Source organism: Lissotriton vulgaris, chromosome 11 (assembly GCF_964263255.1).
Source record: "Lissotriton vulgaris chromosome 11, aLisVul1.2, whole genome shotgun sequence".
Classification (NCBI taxonomy): Eukaryota; Metazoa; Chordata; class Amphibia; order Caudata; family Salamandridae; genus Lissotriton; species Lissotriton vulgaris.
Genome location: NC_141699.1, coordinates 1,090,228,154 through 1,090,252,512, shown reverse-complemented (window position 1 = coordinate 1,090,252,512; position 24,359 = coordinate 1,090,228,154). Strand labels below are relative to the sequence as shown.

Below are 24,359 nucleotides of genomic sequence, written 5' to 3'. Positions count from 1 at the left end.
ATTCAACTGGAAGACATTCTTATTCCAAGAAAAATAAATTAGAATTGGTGACAACTGGATATTCGAGAAATTAGAAATCTTTTGCTGATCTGCTTCCCACTGAACCTATTGTTGAGGATCAGTTACCATGTTAGTCTAATACTTCTGGACTAAAGAGGAAATTAGAATCTGGTCATTCATTTTACTCCCTTAACCCAGGATACAAGAAAAACACAAACAAGTGAGATAGAAGATCTGCGTCTCTGAGTACCCCAGTATTTCCTGTTAGAAATCAAATAATCTGACATGTCTGATTTGTCACCTATGACAAATTAAAAATTGCCATGAACCACAAGCTTATTGATGAACACAATGCAGACAAAGGTCTTCACTAGCGTTGAGAGGTTAACAGTACAGGCTGTTTCCATTCATCCAATGGCTAAAAAAATGGAATCAGAAAAAAACACCTGTGGAGGCAGGTCAGCAGGAGGTTTTGATGGCGCAAACATTTTCTTAATCGATAACAGATATTTTTACGATAGATATGGTGATGGGCAGGTTAATGTAGGTTTGGAAGCAACATCACCGATAACAAACAAAGTAATGTATTTGACAATAGCATCAGAAAGTTGCTACAATTACAGAGTTTCTGAACTGACAGGAGGATATTTGTCAGTAGTGCATCCTACTTTCTGCTCGCTGATGGATTTACTGTTGGTTTGTCAGTGGTTACTTCACCACTGCACGTGTTTCTTCAACCACCAGATTTGATATTACAGGAAACTGTTGGTGTTCCAGATGCTGAAGTGTGGTCCAGGCCGCAACATCCCAGATCAGTACTGGCGTGTTCCTTACCACTCCACCTGATAGGGAATGCATGAAGTGGAATACTTTTGGTTAGAGGATTTACTCTTCTGCCAGCTTGGAAAGGCGGTCCATGGAACTTATTGGGCCATTATTCCCATACTGCATTGGATATGGCTGCGCAAGTGGTGTCTATGGTTCCGGGTGAGACCCAGACCATACTCTCCTAAGCTGTTGCTGATGGGCAATATGCAGCAAAGGTCATGATCAGAGACCGGTTGGATATGACTGACTGACTGGGCAGGGCTATCGGTGGCACTCCAAAGTCACGCCTAATTTAGAGGGATATTAGCTTTTTTGGGTATGTCCAAGCCTTGCTTATGGAAATACCCTTTGACAAGATTCGTCTCTTTGGAAACAATATGGATTCACCCTTGGGCAGATTTAAGGACAATAGAACCACTGCTAGGTTGTTGGTGCTCTCCGTGACCCAAAACAATTGCATTGTGCCTTACGCCCCTTCTGTGGCTATGGTGGGGACTGTCAGCCACGTCCATTTTTCCCTAGACACCTTAGCCAGCAGCCTCAGGCCTTTCATGGCTGCAGACGCAGTACCCACAAGTCTCATGGGGCTCAAAGCCAGAGGTCTGCACAATTTATTCCCCGAGGCAACCACAGAGTCAAATCCTCGGTAGTATACCCTTACCCCACATAGGCATCTGGCTGGCAGCAGAATCCAACACCATCCGCCTCAATGGCCGGAGATCACAATGAGGTTAGACCCTACACTTCCAACAAACCCCCCCACTACTTTCCGCTGTCTCCAATCAGCTGACAGAGGACCACAATGCACTCTTGCCTCAGGAAGCACTGACCCTTCTGGCCAAAGGAACCATCAAGAGGGTGTGAGCATCAGAAGTAGGTCATTGTTGCCATTCCTGCTATTTTCTGGTGCCAAAGAAGGATGGAGGCCTCCATCCGATTTTAAATCTGCGCCCTCTCAATTACTTCAAAAAGCCCACCCTGGCTGAGGTCTTATCAGCCCTTAACCTTGAAGTGTGGATGGTAACATTGGACTTGCAGGATGCCTATTTCCACAGCCGCATCCTGCCTGCCCACAGACATTACTTGTGGTTCATGGTGGGCCGGGAGCATTATCAGTTCAGTGTGGTCCCTTTTGCCCTTACCAGTGCCCATCAGTGCCCCTCAAAGGTCATTCCCAAGGGAACTCCGATGCCCTTACCAGTGCCCCTTGGTTGCTCACCACGGTGATGGCAGTGGTTGCACATCTGGGGAGGACAGTAGTTTCAGTCTTCACCTACCTCGATGATTGGTTGTTGAAGGTGGACTCTACCCAAGCAGTCGTCTCCCACCTCCAGACTAAAACAAACCTTCTGCACTCACTGGGGTTCAGGATCAAAGTGCCAAAGTCACACTTGACTCCCTCTCAGATGCTCCTTTCATCTGAGCTGTTCTGCAAACATAGGTTGCTGCTGAACATAGGTTGCTCCGGGGGTCTGGGTACTAACACCTTCATTAAAAAAGGAACAGAAAAGTGATCAGACCAAGGGATAGGGGTGGGCATACTCACTTCAACTTCTCCCCAATTGTCAAATATTGGGTCAAGTAAGTGACCATGCTGATGGGTGGGGGCTTGGGTAGAGTCCACCTTCAACAACCAATCATCGAGGTAGGTGAAGACTGAAACCCCTGTCCTCCCCAGATGTGCAACCACTGCCATCACCGTGGTGAGCAACCGAGGGGCACTGGTAAGGGCACTGGAGTTCCCTTGGGAATGACCTTTAGACAGTGGGGGTGATACAATGTGCACACATTTCCTCATGAGGATAGAGAGGTTTGAAATATGGAGGGATAGCAACTTTGGTGCTGTCTACTAGAAGGGATCCACTGTCAGTTTCTATATGTTTCACGATTGTTCTGCAAACACAGTGCAGTTTTGTGCTTATCCAGGATTTTCAAGCTATGATATTGATGTTTCAACCTCTATCCTGAATTCCGAGGTTGCTGGGCCTCATCACCTCCCGCATCCTTTTGGTAACACATGCCCGTTGCCATATGCAGGCTCTGCAGTTGGTCTTGAAAACTCCGTGGACACAGAATCATAGGTATCTCCCCGTCCTCGTCCAGATATCGGATGGAAATGAAAAAGACCTGCAGTGGTGGCTCACCGACATTGAGATGGTCAACGGCAGAATTCTCTTTCTTCCCCATCCAGAGCCCACAGTGGTGACAAATGGATCCCTTCTGGGGTGTGGCAGCCACATAGGAAAGGTGAAGATCAGAGGTCACAGGTCTCCGGTGGAGTATCAGCTCCACATCAAACTGTTGGAACTGAGAGTGATCTGACTGGCATTGAAATCCTTCTTCCTTCCATCAAGGAAAGACTAGTTCAGGTGTTCATGGACAATACCACCGCCATATGGTATTGCAACAAGCAGGGTGGGGTTGTGGACCCTATGTTGTAAGCTACATGTCTCTGGAAAAAGCTGGAACGTCAGGACATTTTCCTGGTGGTTCGATATCTGGTGTACTCTCTGTGAAGGCAGACCAGATGAACTCTGCTGTTGATTCCTAGAGGATCACAAATGGTGTCTGCATTTGGAGGTGGTGCAAGGTATCTTCCAAGAGTGAGGAGAACCTTGGGTAGATATATTCGCCACCCCGAGAATGCGCAATGGCAGCACTTCTGCGCACTGGAGTTTCCAAAGGCCCTCTGCCTTGGAGACTCATTTTGTCTCAGGTGGAGCCCAGGACTTCTATACGCCTTCCCTCTGATATCACTCCTGTCCAGAGTTCTCAAGATCAAGGACGACCGAGCCCTAGTTGTCCTAGGAGCAGGGGACTGAGCAAGGAGAGTCTGGCTGCCCATTCGGGAGGATCTTCTGTCGCTCCTACAGGGCCAGGTAGTGTACCCAAATCTGTCCACTCTCCACCTTCATGCGTGGAGATTGAGAGGAAATCGGCGAGGGTGTTTGATCTCCTTCCTGAGGTATGCAATGTCATCTTGGCAGCCTGGCGCTCTTCCACTAAAACTGTTTATGCCTCACAATGGGATAAGTTTGTTGCTTGGTGTACATCTAAATCAGGTGATCATCTGCTGTATCCTTGTCTGAAGTAATGCTGTTTGTTTAATCCTTGGCCCAGCAAGGCTTTGCTCTGGGCACACTTAAAGGCTATCTGTCTGGGCCTACCTTCCCTGTTTAAGGCACCTGTTGTGACTAGGTTCCTGAAAAGTTTGCAGTATATGTTTCCTCCGACACCCTTCATTATACCCCAATGGGACTTGAATTTAGTTCTTACCTTCCTCATGTGCTCCCCTTTTTTGTACCGATGCACAATTGCCCTCTACAGCTCCTAACTCTTAAAATCTTCCACCTTTCCATGTCAGGCAGAACATCACCTTGTCTACCTTTTATCCTCCCCCTCATCCTACTTAGGAGACACTCTACCACCTGGACCAAAAAGAGTGTTGTTGTTCTACTTTGATCATAGCAATTATTTCCAGGTGGACGATCAACTCTTTGTTGCATTTATGGGGGCAAGGAAAGAGAAGGCGATTCAGATGAGTACCTTCTGTAGATGGATCATCCTTTGCTTTAAGATCTGCTACGCAAATGCCAAGGCGTAGCCCCTTGAGAGTTTAAGAGCTTATTCCACCAGAGCTAAAGCTGCAACCCCTGCGTTATTTAGAGGGGTCCCAGTCCTGGAAATCTTTAGTCTGTTACGTGGGCATCATTGCACACATTATCCAAACACTACTGCCTCGACGAGATGGGAATTTGCTTGTTTGGTCTTCCAGGACATCTTAGTCTAAAACAATTCGTAGACCCACCTTTTTGGAAATATATTGCATTGGTATTTATTCTAAGGGAAGAAATCTGTGGTTAGAAGCCTCTAGCAGATGAACAAGTTACTTAAATTCATGAAGTTGTATCTGGTACAGACTCTAGTTGCAGATTCCTCTTGGATGCTCCACATTCTGTGCACTGACTTCTCTAAATTAAGAGATCCTTTGGAACCTCACTTTTGGCACACTGCTCATTCCTCCTCAGCTTTGCTGTGCTTCAGGTGAGGAAAAAAGTCAAGAACTAAGGTCAGTGTGCTGGTGTTGCGCCTATATAGGCACTGCTCACGTCACTTCCGGTGCAGTTGATGCCACCTGCCGGTGCTCAAGGGGATTGCTAAAAAATGTCCAGATCCAGTAGGACTCATGGGGAATATCCAAGGCAAGGAATCTTTGGCTAGATAGAATGTCAGGCATTACCAAAGGTAAGTAACTTGTTCTTCATTGCATCTAATTTCAGATGCTGTCTAGTCATGATGGAGAATGTGGTTGATGTAGCATGGTTGAGTTGGTGGTAAATTAAAGCAAAAATTCACGTTGTTGATTTTGTTGTTGTCAAGATAGCAGTTTTGATATAGTAGCACTTCGTGGTGGAGGACCTTAGACTAGTAACATAAAACTTCTTTGAAATTTCATAAAAAGCCTAAGAAAGATTTTTATTTGTGTTCCCTTGAATTGTTACTTTTACTGCATGGGGTCTTTCATACATTTATATGCTAGACTAATCCTCTTCTTTGAGCTGGGAGCCCTACATTAGATATAGAGAGCAGTGCAAAATGAGGCACAACCTGAAATTCTTTTTTTATCTACAAGTCTTTATTGGTTATTGCAAAACAAAACAATAAGGCAGTTACAATGGAGGAGTTCTTTTTATGTATCAGTCGGAAGATAGGATACCAGCAATCATATGCATCATAAAACAAGTAGTAACATTGTCAATGCAGAAGAATTATGTTGTTTCATTTCTAAACATATTCCAGCTAAATTCAAAATGGGACGGGGAGGCGTGAGTTGCAGACTGTGTAAGTGTGTAGCTGATGGACTGTAGACACCACTAATTACATTTTAGAAAGAGAATATTATCTGTAAGAATGATACAGTAGGGCATATTTGCATTGTGAATCCTCTTAGTCATTTTATCTACACTGAATAGGAAACCTTAGTGTAATCCTTCCAATTACTATGGATGATTTTACATCCTAGTGTGAGTATAAGATCTAATTGATATGTGTCCTCATCTTCTCATATATTTGAGATGAAAGGGACAAAAACTATGGTTGAGAAATCTTTTGGTGTGATTATCTGCCGTACTAATTCATTAAAAGTGCACATTTGAGATCAATAGGTCTTTAAAAGAGTGCAATTTACAAAACATGTGGGAAGATCTCCAGGGTGAGGTACAATTCCAGCAGGTGGGACTATCTCTGAGAATCATTTTATGTAACAATTTGGAAGTCCAGAAGGATCTGTGGAGTATCATGAATTTGGATTGCACAAGTATAGGAGCAAATTTGTGTTTAAATGTTATAGACCAGATAATCTTCCATCCTTTAAAGTGGTGTTGTTGCGTACTGTCTTCTTTCTATTTGGTCTGGAGGTGGTGTAATAGTCTTGAATTATTAGGTTTAGGAGATTTCTTTATTTCTGACGGATACATCTACCTGCGTATTCCTCACCTTTTGAACATCCTAATGTGCCAGCATTCCACGGCAACTTTTCTTTACAGCTCTCCCTCGTCGACAAGAACATCCGACTCCGCTTGATATCATCAGAGCTATAAGATCTCTTTGGTGTGCTGACGTCTGTTCCCTTTTTTCCACACCTTCGACCTCCATATTGTAGGAGATTTCTCCCTTTGATACAAGTGCAACGTTGTTGCAAGTGAAGATGTCTCCTCCGAGGAAGTCCGGATTTAAGCAGTGCAGGGATTGCGATGGGCAAATATCGATTATGCATCCGTACAACGATTGCCTTTGGTGCTTGAGATCCGATCATGATGTTGCGGCCTGTTCATCATGTCAAAAGATGAACCTGAAGGCCTTGAAGGAACAGGAGGCAACGCTCTTTATTGCAAGGGCAAAGAAGGGAAGAGACGTTGTCACAGATCCTAATCTCGGTCAGAGTCGCCGTCTCCCCAATCTTCGAAGTTGTCCAGAAAGAACCATAAGGAGCAATGTCCTGGCTCTCAGTGTCGCTTTTCAAGAGATGTTTCACTAAATTCCGTGTCCCTGGCTCCAAGGTCTCGTGGGGAAAGAGGTAAGAGCTCTCCAACTCCATGGAAAAAACTCTGATCTCTCTCTGAAGGGTCAGGTGGGGGCGGTGATCTCGCGTCCCATTTTTCCAGCTACGGAAGATTAAGAAAATTGCTCATCTTCTTACGCACTCTGCCCTCATCTAGGTGGTTATCGCCTTGGTCCTCTCCCGATTAGATTTTCCCAATTCCATTTACTTAGGCTTCCCCCTGGCTCTGTCTAAACGCCTGCAAATCGTGCAAAATCAGGCTGCCAGATTAATCTTTAAAAGCATCGGCAGGAGCTCAGTGAAACCACTGCTGGCCACTCTTCACTGGCTACCTATAGCCCAATGGGTAACTTTCAAGGTAGGCTGCTTGGCCTTTAAGGCTCTCCATGGAAAAAGCCCTAGGTTTAATAACAACCTCATAAACAAACATGAACCAACTCGTAGTCTCCGCTCTGCCTACCTGTCCCTCCTCACTCTGCCTTCCTTCAAAAAGAAACGTCTTGGCGGATGCCGATTTGCTCATTTGGCCCCAAAGATCTGGAACTCTTTTCCTGTGTCACTCCGGAGATGCACTAATCTTATGGAATTCAAGGGCACTCTGAAGAACTGGTTATTCAAGCAAGTGCACGGTTAGGTCACTGTTTATCATCCTTTCTCACCACTAGCGCCATGAAACCTCTGGGTGCCCGTGCGCTTAACAAATCCTGAATAACATAACATAACATCTCCAGGGTTGCTCCGGCATTGCCCTCAACTCCAAGTGCTGTGACTCCTGAACAACCTGAGCTAAAGCAAGGTTTGGATCTTGTGTGTTCCACAGCCTCCACCTGTGTCTCCCATACAAGATGAGTATCCGGTGTATCAGGCTCAAGGGTGCGATCCACCAACCTTCTTAAATGCTATGTTCAGCATTTTTGCTGGAACTGCGACTCAATCTGGTGCGCTGGCTGGCCTCATACGGTACTCTCTCTTATTCCTTAGGAGGCTTTCTGTCACACTACCAGCAAGTTCCTTTTATACCGATGATCCAGCGGATTTGCATCTGCCGGCCCTGAGACAGACAGAAAGCACCGTTGCCAGTGGAAGGTTTGAGGCAGGAGACTTTGGCACTAAATGACTACTCTTCGGCTCCGTCTTGAGCTGAAGCAGAGTGTTGCCATGATTCATTTCAACTGCCTTCTGAGCAGCTGCCCGCGTTGTTACCGATTACATTGACGCTGGTATTGGTGCCACTGGTGCCAGTGCCAAAGATAGGGAGTCTAAAAAGAATGGAGCAATGGGCTAAAATCACTTCTCCTCTTGCAGTATGAACATGTAAACCACCAATGGTTAGTGTGCTACATTAATGCCTTAATGGAGTCAGCAAGGGGTGCAGTAGTAAATCCATGTATGCCTGTGCGGAATGTTTTAGTGAATTCCAGACAGCCAATAAAAGGAGGCATTTAGAGTGTATGGCCTGTTGTTTTTTGTGGTTTAAATTTAGAATTCGCCAAACTATTCATGTTGAAATTCGAGGAAACACAAAATTCTTCTTTCTAATAGTAATTCCTTTTCTCTATTTTTCAGAAAATGGTACTTTGATCTGGAGTCCAGGCAGCATGGCTCCTGTTACACTTCAGATAGTTGCCACAAGCTCCAACAACCGTTCTGCCCTTTTCCAGCCAATCTTCACTCTCTGCGGTTGTGCACTCAAAGATCAGTGTGACAGTAGTGTCACTGAGCAGATAAATGGCTCTTTGCTTCATGTGAGTATGGCTCCTATCCCACCCCTCTTTCAGCTCAAGTGTACAGGGAGCATACCCTGCTCTCATTGGTGAAGTCATGAATATAAAAGGAAATATTGAAATGTACTATTTGACTGATCACAGCGTGAACATTCAGGGATTACATATCTACTATTTTCAGGTAAAAAAACTGTTTAGGGGTCAAAATGTTATTGAGAAAAAATTCTCTTTAGATCTTAAAAGATGACAGAGACCTTGAGCACTGAGGTTCATGTCAGATAGTATGCATTAGAAATGTGCTAAAGGATGTCTGTTTAAGAAATCTACTGCAGAAGTAATAATATTACCGCTCAGTAATACCTACTTAAGATTTAGCCTGTTAAAGACAAGTTCAAAATCACCATTTCAGAAATCGGGGGGCATATTACCAAGCAATAGCGATAATTATCGCTGTTGCTTGGTTAGGGACAAAAATTTACCGCTGAGCTGCGGCGATTTTTATCGCAGATAAACCTTGGTATTACCACGGTTTATCGCAAATACGATAAAAATCGGCCGCAATGCATGAATATCGCTGAAAAGTCAGCGATATTCATGCATTACCGAGCTAATGCTCTTAGCCATGTTATCCACCTCCCATTGGATAACATGGCTAAGAACTGCTCAGGGCAGGTGTTAGCTTTTGGAGATATTCGCGCTTAGCGCGAATATCTCCAAAAGTTGGTAATAGGAGATAGCGATGTTAGCGACTATTTCCCGTCGCTAACTTCTTGGCACGCCCACTTTGCATGTCATTAGTGATAAATATCACTGACATGCAAAGTGGGGCCCAAGATGGTCGCTATCTCCTACTAGCTGTCGCTAACTTGTGTTAGCAACAGCTAGGTAATAGGGAGATAATTTTATCTCCGCTTTCTTGGCTTTTAAAGCCAAAAAAGTGGAGATAAACCCCCTTGATAATATGCCCCCCTGTTCCCAGAGCTACTGGTACCACAGGGTAAATCCAAGGTCCAACATTACCAGCCATTCTGAGATTTCACCTCAGGGATGAAGATTTACAGCGAGAATCATTGTTTCTAAACAATTTCCATAATTTTGTTCTCCTTTTTCACCCGCACACATTTCACCAGCTTTTTGATGTTGAAATCTGCACATGGATGGAACTCTAAGATGCAGTGTTCTAACAGAAGTGAGAATCATGATTAAACTGAATCGAGATTAGACTAAATCCTGTAATTAAAGATGTTGCATCTGGACATACAATTTGGATACCATGTGTTTGAACATTACTGGACTTTTTTCACATCTATTTTCATTTATTTGCAACAACCCTTTAGTGATGCAAAGCATCCAGACCAATTGCATGATGCTGCATGGAATTGCCACATCTATCTTAATTTACAGACGTGCTGAGTTACTTTTTAGGTATTCATTCTGTAACGATCCAGTTTCTTAAACACCCTCATGCTAAAGCCTCCTTTCCAACAGGTTTTGTCTTGTGTGTGTAAAAATAATTACTCTGGTGCTTACTGTGATGTCCCACCTGACCCCTGCGTCCAAGGATGCTTTCCTGGGGTGAATTGCACCACCAGCAGTGGCTGTGGACCTTGCCCTGCAGGGCTGACCGGCTATGGAGTAAATTGTGCAGGTAAGAGTCACCCAGGACCTAGGATATATCCATCAGATACATTTAAATGCATTTAATTCAACTTTATGGGTTTCATAACGTGTTCTTGCTAATAAAGGATGGAAAGAAAATCAAGGGAAGAGACTGGGGAGAAAATAATTCAGGGGTGCATGCTTGGAGGAAGTGGAGGGACTTCATCTATTTCTGGAATGATGTGGGGTTATTTTCTTTGGAAGATGGGGTGAGGTGAACTCCATAGTGATAAGTCTTATTTTTGCAGAGTTGTTACCCTAAACATCTCTTTTGATGAGGGCAGAGTGAGGGAGCGTTGGAAGGCTGAATGTAGGCATCTGATTGGGCGATATGGAAGCATCATTTGCAGAATTTGGAAGTGGAGTCTGGTGCAAAACTGTTCGATGCTTTCTCTACCATGCAATTTCTAAAGTCCTTTGTTTAACAGATAGCATATGAAATGTTCAGAAGGCTGTAGTAATGGGACCAGAATGCTACCAATCAAATATGATTTGGGTGGGAAAATGCAGGGCTCTTTGTAGCTTGTATAATATTGTGGCTTTAAGGTCTCATAAATAGCATTACAGTAGTTTTTACTTGATAAGGTGATTGCAGAGATTAGTGGGATATGATTTGTAGTATGAAGAAGATGTGGACTCCAATGAAGTTGGCAAAGACAAAAAATAAAATCTGTAATAGAATTGACCAAAGACTAGTTAACTTTGCTCAACAGGGAAGCTCAGAAGGTAAACAGTATCTTTGTTTTCCATGTCAAATGAGTTGGATCTCACATTTGTTACGTTAAAATAGAACCCATTGCCCAATACATATTTTGTAGGCATTCCTGTAATTCACATTTCTGCTCTGGTTCTTTGGAGATTCCTAGGAATATTTGTGTTTGGTGAGTCTGATTATGATATCAAACCACAGAATGATGCAAATAATGTTTGAGTAAACCTCCACCAACTGTGAACCCTCAGGGGTATTCCAGTCTCAGGTTTTTCACACACTATGTCACTCTATGTGCTGACCTACCTTATGCAGATCAGTCTTGGTCCTGCTGCTCAAGAACTATTAGGACCGGTAGTGTCCAGACAGGAGCATAAACATCCCTATGCTGATTCATACAGCTGTGTATTTTTCGCAATGTAATTAAATGTTGCAGTATTTATAGACTGTACTTTTAATCAGTTTCTTGTTATGAACTTCAGCATGACTTGGTTTTGGAGCCATGGTCCTCCTTGATGTATCTGTGGCCTTCAATATTATGGACCAAAGCATTTATTGCCACACTCTCAAAGGCCAGGGCAAGGAGGTCAATTTGGAAGAATTCAGATTTTTAGGGGGTGACAAGCAATTGTGAGTAAGAAGGAGGAACAAGGCATGCATTTACCCGGCTAGCGTTCAAACCGCTCAAACGTCTGGCTTTTAAAATCATGACAAATTATCTGTTATTGAAGGACAAGGGCCATTCCTCAATCAACTGTAAAATATATTTTAAAGCCCATAAGAAGGATCTCTGACCTGGAGCCTTGGTGTCAGAAGATCATGTATGTTGAGTGCACATATGAGAAGAACGGTCAGAAATAGTGTTCTGTATACTGTTAGTGTATTTGACAGCATATCTACATGTAAAGAAATCCTTGAGTGTGGAAGGAGATACAGACTGTGCTGTCAGAGAGGAAATGGGAAGACCACTAGCTGTATTAGATCATCACAGGCCGATAGAATACCTAGCTCTGTACAAAACCCAAGACGAAAACCTACCTGGCACATGATGAGAAAACAATTTGCTTCAGTGAGTTGCTGTTTTTGGTTAAAGGACACTTTCCCCAACAGTTGTATCAGAAAAGTCAACAGAGAGTTGGGTCCGAAAGGTGTTTGGATCCTGTGTTGTTGTTGTAAAACTTTATTTCGGCCGATTAGGCCATAAAAGTGCATATTAAACATTTCCTAGATATGTACACAATTTATACAATAAAACATTATCATAGTATATACATGATTAAGAAAGATGACACACGGTGCACAATACAAATCTCCAAAGAGAGAAAATGACCCGAAGAAACATTAAAGTGCACTATCCAATAATAAAAAATAAAACAAACAGCAGAAAGGGTTTAACAAGTTAATCCTGCCCTACGCAAGTTTTAAAAGACTTCTTCTAATATGCCACATAGCATTTAAAAACAGTGATACTGCGAATACAATTGGAGGTTCAGTATCGTATTTTAAAACTTTAAATGCCTCGGCACAGCGGGTAAACCCTACATTTTTACATAATTGGATTACCCAGCGTTTGCGGGGTAGCGCGTATGCCGGGCAAAAAAATAGAACGTGCAACTCTGATTCAACCATTGATTTGCAGCTAGGACACACACACTCGAATTCTCTGGTGCCCATGAACTGGTATACTCTGCCAGAGGTAAGTTCCCCCAGTTTGGATCCTGTGGATTAAGGGATGCCTTTTATTTGGAGTGGTGTCACTCCCCCTGCTTTCCAGGCTCTGGGGAAAATCCCAGTATTAAGGAGCTGATTTTGGCTGGTCAAAAATTTATTGAAGGGCTTGACAGAGAGAAGCTTCAATTGCCGCCTGTATTCATACAGCTAGACATTTGTCACAATGTAATTACATGTTGCAGTATTTATAGATGGCACTTATTCTGTCTCTTGTCTCGATCCTCAACATTACCATTCAGTCTGACGCTCTTTGATACTAACCTACCTACTTATGTGCTTCGTCCACAGATGCTGATGAGTGTTCCGTGGTAAAGCCATGTTCCTTGAATGCCACCTGCATCAACACAGTTGGAAGCTACAGTTGCACCTGCAAACCCGGATTCATCGGTGAGCATGCCATGCTGACTTGTTTGACTAAACTAGGGACTCAGGTGTGGAGGGTCAATGGCAGAGAGAATACATATTCAAGAAAGACACTTGGAAGTAAACATGGATAGAAGTTTTTTTTTTTAGAGACAGTTCTTGATTGCAATTGTAATCACAGTGTCTTGTTCACTGAGAACATGTTTACAGTAACTACCCCACCTTGCTATTGGTTCACAGTGCTACTTACAGTCATCATGCCCTGACCATTCTACCATAATACCTTCTAAGCCATATTACTTTCCAAAGTGGTCATCAATTTTCAGTGCTTCCCAACTATACCCTGTCCTTGGATTAAAGAAGTCCGACTACATCAGTCTGTTTAGGAAAGTTGTGAAATGAATCCCCTTTGCAAAACTCCCTTTCTGGTGAAATATCCTGCCCCCCAAAATTAGCGTGCAATACTCTTTCGACAAAACTAGTTTTGCAATAGCTCACATCAAATCAGAATTTTGGGGGAAATCTTTTTAACACAGCCTGGGTGTGAACATGAACATGCTAAGTGGGCATGGAAGTTTGGCCGGCCCGAGATGGCCAGCCAAACATTCATGTGCACTTAGGGAGTGAATACCACTCCTCCCCTGCTCTGTCAGCAGAGCAGCCCACCTCTCAAAGCTGCCACGACAGGAAATAATAAAATGATAATAATATTGAGTTATCATAATTGTATTTTTACCTTACACTGCTAGTGGTGACGTGCCATCTGCAGTCAACAGCCTCTCTGCTGTTCGACCTGGGCTTTTCCATGAACAAGCCCAAATCTCACATATGGCCCTCCCTATGACTCCAGTTCATAGGGTTGGTACTGGACACCACACTTCTCTGCACCTTTCCTCTACCTCAGAGGATCACCAACATTCAGGAAATGGTCCTATCCTTTCAGCAAGTCATTAGAGTCCCAGTCCTGACAGTATTAAGATTCAAAGGTCTGCTGATTTCCTGCATTATTCTAGTTACATATGCACATTGGCATATGAGGGAGGGCGCTGCAGTGGTGCCCCTGCAGGCAGTGGCTACAGTACATGGGAAATTGTTGGACACCATTGTGATCTACCACAGGGAAAACACTCTCCCTGTCCAGGGGAATGGTTCTCCATCTCAATCTGCAAGAACTCCACCTCCATGCTTGGAGATTGAGCAGGAAAATATGAACTCGTTTTCGCTGCTTCCTGCGTGGTAGGCATCATGTTGTCAGCCTGTTACCCCTCCACCAAATCGATTTTTCTCAGGCAAATGGGGCAACTATGTTGCATGACATGCGGACAAATATGTGGACACATGGCAGGCGAAGCTGTCTCAGGTTCTACAAATTGCATTTTCTCGCACTAAGAGGTTGTTGTGCGATAGGCACTGTCAAGGTGTACTTGGCAGCCTTATCTGCATTCCTCTGTCTACCGGACTAACCATCCCTTTTCAAGTCCCCATTGTCATGCGTTTTCTGAAGGGGCTGACCAATGTGTATCCTCCAACTCCCATTGTTGTGCTCTATAGCGACCTGAATTTAGTCTAGATTTTTCAGTTTGAGCCCCGACATAGTGTCCCAGGAATGACCCTCAGAGCTATGTTTTTGTTGGATGTCATCCCTGCCAGATGAGTGTTCCTGTCTTCCTTTTACCTCTTTCTATTCCCAAAAATATGTGCGGCGATCCAAGGCTGCTTTCCTATCAGAGGTGGTGACTTCTTTCCATATGAGTCAGTCCATCACTCATCCAACCTTTTACCCTCTGTCCCATCCCTTGAAGGAGGAGGACCGATAGCATTGGTTGGGTACCAGGCGGGCGATCAACTTCGATCTGGAGTGCACCAAGAACATACGTTTGGATGGCCAACTCTTAGTTGAATACTGCAGTGCTAAGGGTAAAGTGGTGCTGAAAAACTTGAAATGCTTTGGCCAAGAAAGCCCATCCACAAGGTATCAGAGCTCAGTCTACCAGAGCCAAGTCTACAAATTCTACTCTGGAAATATGCTTCCCCATCGTACAGGTCAGCAAGGAGGCAACGTGGGCAACCCTGCACGCGTTTGGCAAGCACTACTGCCTAAATTCCAATGTGTAGAGGGATGGGCATTTCACCAGATCCGTTCTGTAGGATTTCCTTCTCTTACCGTCCATCATCCTTCCTCCAGGGTTGGTGTATTGCTCTGAACTCTGTTCGACATGTGAGAAATACACAGGTAGAAATTGCCATCAGAAGTAAAGATTACGGTAGAAATCTTTCTGGTGGATAATTTGATGCTTGGTCTGAACATCATACTTGCCACTACAACCCACTCAGCCAAACACACAGTACCATTACCAGATGTGCTTCAAAGGTTTCAGGCGACCCTGCAAGCAGCATCCATTGGCAACTGTGGCTGTTGCATTTATATATATTATATACTATTGGTATAGAATGCAAATACAGCTGTGACACATTTTCCATTGCAATACTTTGTCTGAAACCATTTGCTTGCACCCTGCTGCAGGTGCATAAAAGATGTAGGATGCTCAGGTTTAATTAAAATGCACCTCTTTTGGGTAGAGAGCTGTAGAGATGGTCGGCCTTCATATGAGGGATATTCACGTACCTCACTGTTGGATATTTTACTACTGTGACCCATGTTCTGATGATGTGGTAAATTATTGTCCAGCCCAGATGTTTCTGTAGAATGCACATGCAGTTTGCTGGTGTCAGAAAAGTTTCTGTCTATCTTATCATTCCTCATAATATTTGAATGTGTTCACCAATAGAAAACTCTATATTTTGTCCATTCCGGGTTATACACTTGTCATCGCTATGTCACCTCACCGATTATATGCTGTGTCTGATGAAAATGAGGTAAACTGAATGTATTCTTGGTCTTTGATAGGTAATGGGACATACTGTGCTGATGTGGATGAGTGTCTGAATAATCAATGCCATCAAGATGCAACCTGCACTAACACCGTTGGAAGTTACACATGCACATGTAACGCTGGATTCCAAGGTAAACCAGATTAGTCTTTTTTTCTTTTTGTGTTATCACATCTACATTTCTACATTGAGGTTCATTTTCAGGTTATGTAGGTCTGATCAAATAAGGGAACCACACTTATGGAATGTCTCATTCTGCATTTGTGTTCAAGCAGAACTGAAGCATGTTCAAACCTAAACTTTTTATTTTGAGCAACAATGGCTCCAAAGAAGCAAGAAGAACCCAAACCCCATACACTTTCAACCTAATTGGGAGCAGCACCTACATTTTAACAAATCAACACAAATCAGTTTTTCTGAGATTTCACGTTCAATAACAATGATGAGTAGGCTCAGGTAGTCACACAGAGAAGGTTCAATGTGCATGTTTTGCTCTGAAGTATTCGCGTAGAAGCACTAGGGGAAACATCACATCCAGCGCTTTAGTGAGTATTTGTCACCACCACTCTGAAATGGGGGGAATAATCTCCTGATCCAAGGGCAATGGCTACAAGCCTGGGGGCTCGTGGGCACTGGTCTGCAGAAATTACAGGCAGAGAGTCTGAGGATGGGGAGTAAAGAAAGCCTGTGCAGGAAAGTTAATGGACATTGTCTTTAAGAGGAGTTCGAAGTGTGTTGAGAGAAGTTTGCCTCGCCTCATCATCTTCCTTCTTTCTGCAGTCCCAGCTGGCAGCAAGAAGCACCCGGGCTCTGAGGTTCCACTGAGCCAATCACAACGCTGCAATGCTGCGTTGTGAATGGTCTGAGCGCTATGGTTCGGTGCTCAGACTGGTAATGGGAGGCTGGGCATGTTCCTCACCAGGGTGTAATGCAGCCTGGTGGGGAAGATTCAAAGTGCGCACAACGGTTTGGCCGGCCCAAGAGGGCTGGGCCAAACAGTTCATGCGCACTTAGGAAGTGCACACCACTCCACCTCCTGCTCTGGCCAGCCCCAAGCACCACTGACTATGATAGGAAAACTAAAATGATAATAACTGTCAGTTATCATTTTATTGTTCCTTTTGGTCAGTGAGGCGACACTCCTCTGCCTCAGCGGAGGAGCTGCCACTGTTTGTTTACCTCCTGTCACACCCGAACTATGACCGTTTGTTTGTGGACTCTGTTATTGCTCTGCAGTACTTATTTAAATGTAATGCTATTTTCCATCATCCTGCTTTAATTGCAAATAACCCTTATTAGGATCTTCCCTCCTTTACTCCTCCTTGCATCATCTCATACCTCTTTTACTATTCAGATCTCCCAAACAAGCCTTTCTAAACCTTTCCCTATGGCTCTTCCCCTGCCTCCCCTTTTTACTCATCCCAAACCTCCTCCTACTGCTATGAGCTCCAAAAGAAAGAAAAACAATTACACTTCCTAGACGTTTCCCTCTTCTTTCCCACCACTATCATTTTCCTTCCAATTAACAGACTAACATGTCTACTGCTCAATTTAAGTTAATTTTTTCCTATACTAATTCCCCACTAATCCTTTTTGGGTTCCGGAGTAGCGTACTACCCACCGAAATGCACTTCAACATGTCTTTAGGGGTAACAAGCGCTATACAAATACAAACCCTTCCCTCTTCTACCCATCCACTATTTTTTTTCAATCCAAATAACAAACTCACAAGTCCACCGCTCAAATTAATTAAATATCTCCCTATAGTAATTCACCACCGATCCTTTTTGGGTTTTGGAGTAAGGTGCTACTCACCGAAAAAACACTTCAACACCTTGTCAGGGGTAGTAATCGCTATATAAATGCATTACAAGTACAACTACAATGTCCAGAGCAGACAATAATTAAAGGGGATCCAACAGGAGCACAATGAGAACCAAATTTATATCCCAGTCGGGGTCTGCAGGGGATAATGCGTGAGCATAAATAGAACAAGATGCAGATACTGGTCGGCATCTACAGGGGATCCTGCAGGAGAACAAACAGGACCAGATTCATACCCCAGTTCAGATCTGCAAGGTATACTGTATGAGCACAAACAGAACTAGAATCAGATCCTGGTCAGGATCTGCAGGGGGTACTGCATGAGCACAAACAGAACCAGATGCAGATACTGGTCTCATCCCGCATGAACATAAATAGAACCAGATTCATGTTCGGGTCCGGTTCTGCACCGGACACTGCATGAGCATAAATAGAACCAGATTCAGTACCTTGTCAGGATCTGCTGGAGATCCTGCATGAGCATAAACAGAACCAGTTTCAGATCCTTGTCAGGATCTGCAGGGGTAACTAACTGTGCATAAACAGAACCAGATTCCGATCCTGGTCGGCTTCTGTCTCTTCCACTTAACACATTAATGTAACAAAATACACCATCATGTGTGATGAGTGTTTAATGATTTGAATGGTTTCTTGTTCTTCTTAGGTAATGGGACGTTCTGTGCTGATATCGATGAGTGCAGTCAGAAGCCATGCAACATTAGCGCGACCTGCACCAACACCTTTGGAAGTTATATGTGTGCCTGTAACTCTGGATTCACAGGTAAGTCCAGATTGTTTGTTGTTTGGTTTTGTGGTATCACGTCCATATGGGGACTTTGACCATATCTTTGGCCGTATCACGATGGGCTTTGCAGGTGCAGAGCTGAGTGCCTGTTTTTATGCGCCTACCGCCTATGAAAGGAATCAATTGAACCCAAAGTTTCAATGAGCTGAGTTAGTGCTTTATTTTAGACAGCACCACTCAGAAACAGAAGGAGTCACTAAACCAGAGATATATCGGGTTCAATGAAACCTTGGAGTGCTAGTCAGAAAGCATGGGAATCATTCCTACAACATCAGTTGGACTACCTTAATGTTGTGGAACAGCTCCTCAGTGGAATGTGGCTGCAGCCAAGTATAGAGACCATTGACCTTACAGAACAACTGTCTGTGCACTGTAGCCTGTGAGCCAGATGTACAAACCTTTTGCACTAGTCATACAAACCAAAAGTGATGCAAACCTGAGCAAAATTTTTGTTGGATTTCGGATCCAGCGCAAAACTGGGCGTTACTGTGCATCAAGGGGGCATTCTTTGGTGGTACATGGGCAATCCCTTGATCCACCCATGGTTTTGGTGTAAAATCCTTTCTATCATTAATTCTCAGAGTATGGCCCATGCCGCACGTGGCCCTCTTGGCCTTTAAAAGCGGCCTCCTGCCCTACAGCAGACCTGGGCTGCTGTTTGGTCGACTCAGCACTAGCACTAAAAAGATGTTAAATAAACGTGCAAGTATTTATTTAAAGGTTAATTGTTATAAAGGAAAGGAAGTACCCAAGATTCTCCAGTAATTAGTGTGTCTTTCATAGATTCACATGCCTGAATCATTCCCCTTCGTCGGAGTGGGAGTCTCACGGTATATAAAAAAGGCAATAATATGCAAAAATATCCTTAGAAAAACTTGGTAATAACCAGTCAGGAAGCAAAGTAGCCCAAGCTACAAGAGTGAAAACTTCCACACTCATGACTATCCTAGTCATTTTGTATAGTCAAAACTGAAGCCAATCAGGCGACAGAACCCACCAGAATGTTCTCCCCAGAGGCTCAGGCTCTCAAATTTTCTACTGCATGTCGTGTGAAGGGAGTCTCCCTGAGCTCTGCTCCGTTTTCTCAAGTTTCTTCAAGTTTTTTTGATTTTAGGATGTCTTCCTTAAAGAAATCTTTATTCAGGCCTTGTGATTCTTGAGGTAAGCTCCGGCTTTTCTCAGAAGATCCCCAGAAGAAATGCATTTATTGTTTGTATCCAGCCCATCATGTGAAGGACGGCAAGATATGTAGGACCTTCCCTCAAAAAACAGAAGCTCAAGGATCAAGATACCCCACTGTCTGAGGTAGGCAGAATTGCCTCTGGGTCTACCGTGGCTTCAAGAAAGAGAGCTGCTGAGGAGGTATTAACTTCTCCTGAGGCCAAAAATGTGAGGAGACAGCAACCATCTAAGGGGTCAGAGAGGCCTTCCTCTTCTAAGGCTACTCCCCCTGGTAAGAGCAAACCTTTGCCATCAACGCCCCGAGAAGAACGACCAAACTTTTACCTCAAAAAACAACTTCTGAGAAGACTTTGCCTCAGAAGGAGACCCCGCCGTTGACGACACCGTCGACGACCCCTTCGTCGACGAAGTTTTCCGACGACGCAACATCTACATCTACGGTAAGCTTTTCTTCACCTAAACCTGAGATGATCATGTCGTCAGCGTCTTCTCCGTCGACGTTGGTCTATGTCTCAGTGAAGCCTATCTGGTCGACAAAGGAATCTACAACTGCTATCGTCGGTGCTCCGTCGACGTCCAAGTCTAAGAAACTTCCGTCGACGAAGGCTTCATTGTAGACGCCACCGTCGACAGTCACTTCATTGTCGTCGACGACCTCCGCGTCGTCAACGAGCTTGTCGACGAAACCTGCATCGTCGACGACCAAATCGCAGATGAAGACTTCATCGTCGATGAAGCCCTCCTCGTCGTCGAAGACTACTTTATCGTCGACAACGCTGTCGTCGGCGTTATCCTCTTCTGGGCCTATTCCGCCATCGATGAGCCCGTTGGCGGTTCCTCCATCTACGCTAAAACTGTCTTCATGTACGACACTTCAAGTTTGGTCACCATCTACGGCCTTTACCTCTACGCCATCTACAGTGAAGCCTTCCTTGTTACAGAGGCGTGGACCCTTATCTCCATTACACCTGTCACCTCGTACAGTGCCTTTACAGGTTCCAGAGAAATTGCTGGACTCTGAGGATAGCGATGATGACTCTGTATTGGATGGTAGATTTGGAGCAGTAACAAGTCCTTAAGAACTGCTCATCAAATATCAAGAAGACGATCAGGATGATCAACCTTTGATTGAACATGGGACATCACCCGTCACTAGTGTTCCAACAGCCCAGATGCCTGTGGCATTGCTAACCAATCTCCAGCACATGCTGAACGATTATTACCGGCGTTTCCCGCCATCTGGGTCAGCGAACTCGGTGCCTCCTACACCTGAGGTACAGGCTTCCACTTCAGAATTCAGGTCTCCAAGGCCTCCTTCGCCAGTAGCTTCTCATCAGCCTGAGGAACAACAATCATCAGAGGATGAAGAGAGACAGGAAGGTGAAGTTGATGACAGATCCTTGATGTTGGAGTGGGATATCTATCAGATCCAGACGCCTTCTCCTTCACCTCTGATTACTGCCGATTCACCTCCAGTAGACATTGGAGGTTTTCACCTTCTTATGGAGAGAGCAACACAACGTTTCCTTATTCCTATGGAAACTACAATTGAGGAATGTTTCCTCTATGACTTCAAGGAAACAGATTCGGACAATACCAATTATTGATTTCACATGGAAAGAAGGTCTTAAGGTGATGTCCACTCCTGCATCTATCCCGCCAGTACTGCCACGTGTCGATAAAAAGTATAAGCCACCTGAAAAAAACCCAGCTTGCCTTATAAGTCATCCAAAGACAGATTTGGTTATTGTACAGGCTGCACAAAAACGGTCCAGAAATCCTTCATCGCCGATTACAGCCCCACCTGAGAGAGACGGCAGGCATCTAGATTCTATTGGAAAGCGAGTATCTACGATGGCAGTGACAATGGTTCGTGCGGCCAACTCTTTGGCAATTCTCGGTCGGTATGACCGGCAAATGTGGTCGGACATCTCACCATACGTTGACATGCTTCTAGAACCTGCGAAATTGGAAGCTCTAAAGATTCTGCAGGAGGGACAGAGAATCTCGGCCGAGATTATAGACTGCGCAGTGGATGTGGCTTCTACGAGGTTCAGACAGCTTGCGGGGGCTGCTGTCCTATGACAACAGGGCTGGCTGAAGGTGACTTCGTTTTGTCAGGAGATGCAAGCTAAAGTTCTAAACATGCCTTTTGATGGGGATTTTTGGTTGGCTCACAGGTGGAAGAAGCCTTACAAACAATTAAGAAAGACACTGAAACAGCCAGATCCCTTGGCACATTGCAGTTTCGAAAGCCGCCTTTTCCGGGTGTGAGAGGAAGTGGATCGTCCTCAAATAGAGAAAGTTATGGCCAACAATCTTCCTACAGATCTTATCAAGGGAACCAGCACTACCAGTCCCAACGTTACCAATCTTATGGCCAGCGCAACACTAACTATTCCCAGAATAAAAACAATACTGCCTACCGCGAAAACGATTCTAATAAAAGACAATGAGTGTCACCACCTGCCACCACTAATGCCACAATCTCATATAAAAATTGGAGGGAGAATCTCAAAATTTTACTCAAACTGGTCCTCAATAACGTCGGACAGGTGGGTCCTGGTCATTGTGGCCAAGGGCCATGCTCTTAAATTCGAAAAACTTCCTCCAAACGTCCCTCCAAAAGGTCCACCTCCAGCTCACCTCAAGGAGCTTTTTGCCCAAATCAATCTGATGTTACAAAAAGGAGCAATCGAAAAAGTCCCTCCAGGGCAGAGAGGAACAGGATTCTATTCAAGATTCTTGCTCATAAGGAAAAAAAACAGAGAATGGCGTCCAATTCTAGACCTTCGTTCCCTCAACAAGTATTTGAAAAAGCTATAGTTTCGGATGCTATTGCTTCAGGAGATACTGCATCTTCTCTCTGCAGGGGATTGCATGGCCACCCTGGACCTTCAAGATGCGTATTTCCACGTTCCCATTTTACCCCATCGCAGGAGGTTCCTGCGTTTCAGAGTGGCTGGCAGGGATTTTCAGTTCAAAGTCCTCCCCTTTGGACTACGGTTGGCACCCAGAGGGTTTACGAAGGTCCTAGCTCCGGGAGCTGCATACCTCCGGCTTGAGGGAGTCCAAATATTTCCCTACTTGGACGATTGTCTTATCAAGGCAAGTTCCTTCTCAAAAACGAACATCCACGTTCAACGATGTCTGTCTCTCTTCCAGTTATTGGGACTCCATATCAATCTCAGCAAGTCACACCTTGTTCCTTCCCAAAGACAAACGTTCTTGGGAGCAACCTTGGACACACACCTGGTCTGAGCTTTCATATCAGAGGAGAGGCATGAAAGGATACAAGACATGGCTCAGATGTTACTATCAAAAAGATCAGTTTCAGTCCGACAGTTCAAATCGTTTCTGGGAATGGTTTCTTCTTGCATCCCATTGATACCAAATTGCCGCCTCAGAATGAGGCCTCTCCAGGAAGAACTCAACCTTCAATGGCTGCAAGTCTCCGGTTCCTTCGAAGATCTTGTTCACATCACTTCTTGGATGTAAAAGGCTTTTCTCTGGTGGATTCAAGACAAAGATCTACAGAAGGGATGCACGCTCCTTCAAGAGGCACCAAGTTACACAATTACCACTGACTCATCTCTCGAAGGTTGGGGAGCACATCTTCAAGGGCTGAAGGTCAGCGGGAGATGGAGCCCTCAACAAAGGGCCTGGCATATCAATCTGCTAGAACTAAGAGACATCTTCCTAGCCCTCAAGTCTTTTTGGGCAATAATTCAAGGAGCCACAGTATTGGTACGCACAGACAATACTACAAGTATGCACTACTTAAACAAACAGGGAGGAACGAGGTTAGTTCTTCTATCTCAGGAAGCCCATGAGTTATGGGTGTGGGCAATACAACACAGGATCAACCTCTTGGCCGTTCATGTGCCAGGATTTGCAAATGTGCTGGCGGACACCCTCAGCAGATCAACGGTGTCCTCCCACAAATGAGAGCTAAATCAAGCAACGGCGGATCGAATCCTCCAGCAGTGGGGTCATCCCGATCTGGACCTATTTGCGACCAAGAAGAACAGCAAATGCCTGTTCTTTGCAAGCTGGCATCCCCACAGAAACTCTCAGGGAAATGCTTTTTCGATCAACTGGTCTCAAATATACGCTTACGCTTTTCCTCCAACACCGTTGGTTCCCAGAGTTCCCTGAAAGATGAAGAGAGAGCTGTGTCGCCTGATTCTCATCGCCCCAGGTGGCCTCGCCAGTACTGGTTCAACAAACTTCTTCTCCTCTCAGACTGCGATTCAATACAGTTTCAACCAATACCAAATCTCCTCTCAATTCAGAATGGTCAGATTTGCCATTCGGATCCGGTGTCTCTAAAATGAGCAGCTTGGCCCCTGAACACCATGAATTTGCGCATCTGAATATCTATGAGGATTGTAAGGAGGTACTAGCTAACGCACGAGCTCCGGCAACAATAAAGACATACAGTCTTAAATGGAAAAGATTCTGCATTTGGTGTCAATCGACTGGGATTCACCCATTTCAGGCAACTCCGGATCAGATATTGCCTTTTTTCTTACAGCTAGCAAGATAAGGTTTATCTCCGGCAACCTTAAAGGTCTTTCT

General features: G+C 44.4%; 1 protein-coding gene across 1 annotated transcript in view; it reads left to right on the top strand.

Annotated features, from left to right (window-relative positions):
* The window catches only part of LOC147684201 (uncharacterized), a 522,357-nt gene that overhangs the window by 409,057 nt on the left and 88,941 nt on the right, over positions 1-24,359 (top strand). Inside the window, exons 48-52 of the mRNA XM_086942611.1 lie at positions 8,456-8,634; positions 10,102-10,261; positions 13,001-13,099; positions 15,984-16,100; positions 18,456-18,572. Of these exons, the coding sequence (XP_086798737.1) occupies positions 8,456-8,634; positions 10,102-10,261; positions 13,001-13,099; positions 15,984-16,100; positions 18,456-18,572 (672 nt within the window). The remainder of the gene's footprint in view (positions 1-8,455; positions 8,635-10,101; positions 10,262-13,000; positions 13,100-15,983; positions 16,101-18,455; positions 18,573-24,359) is intronic.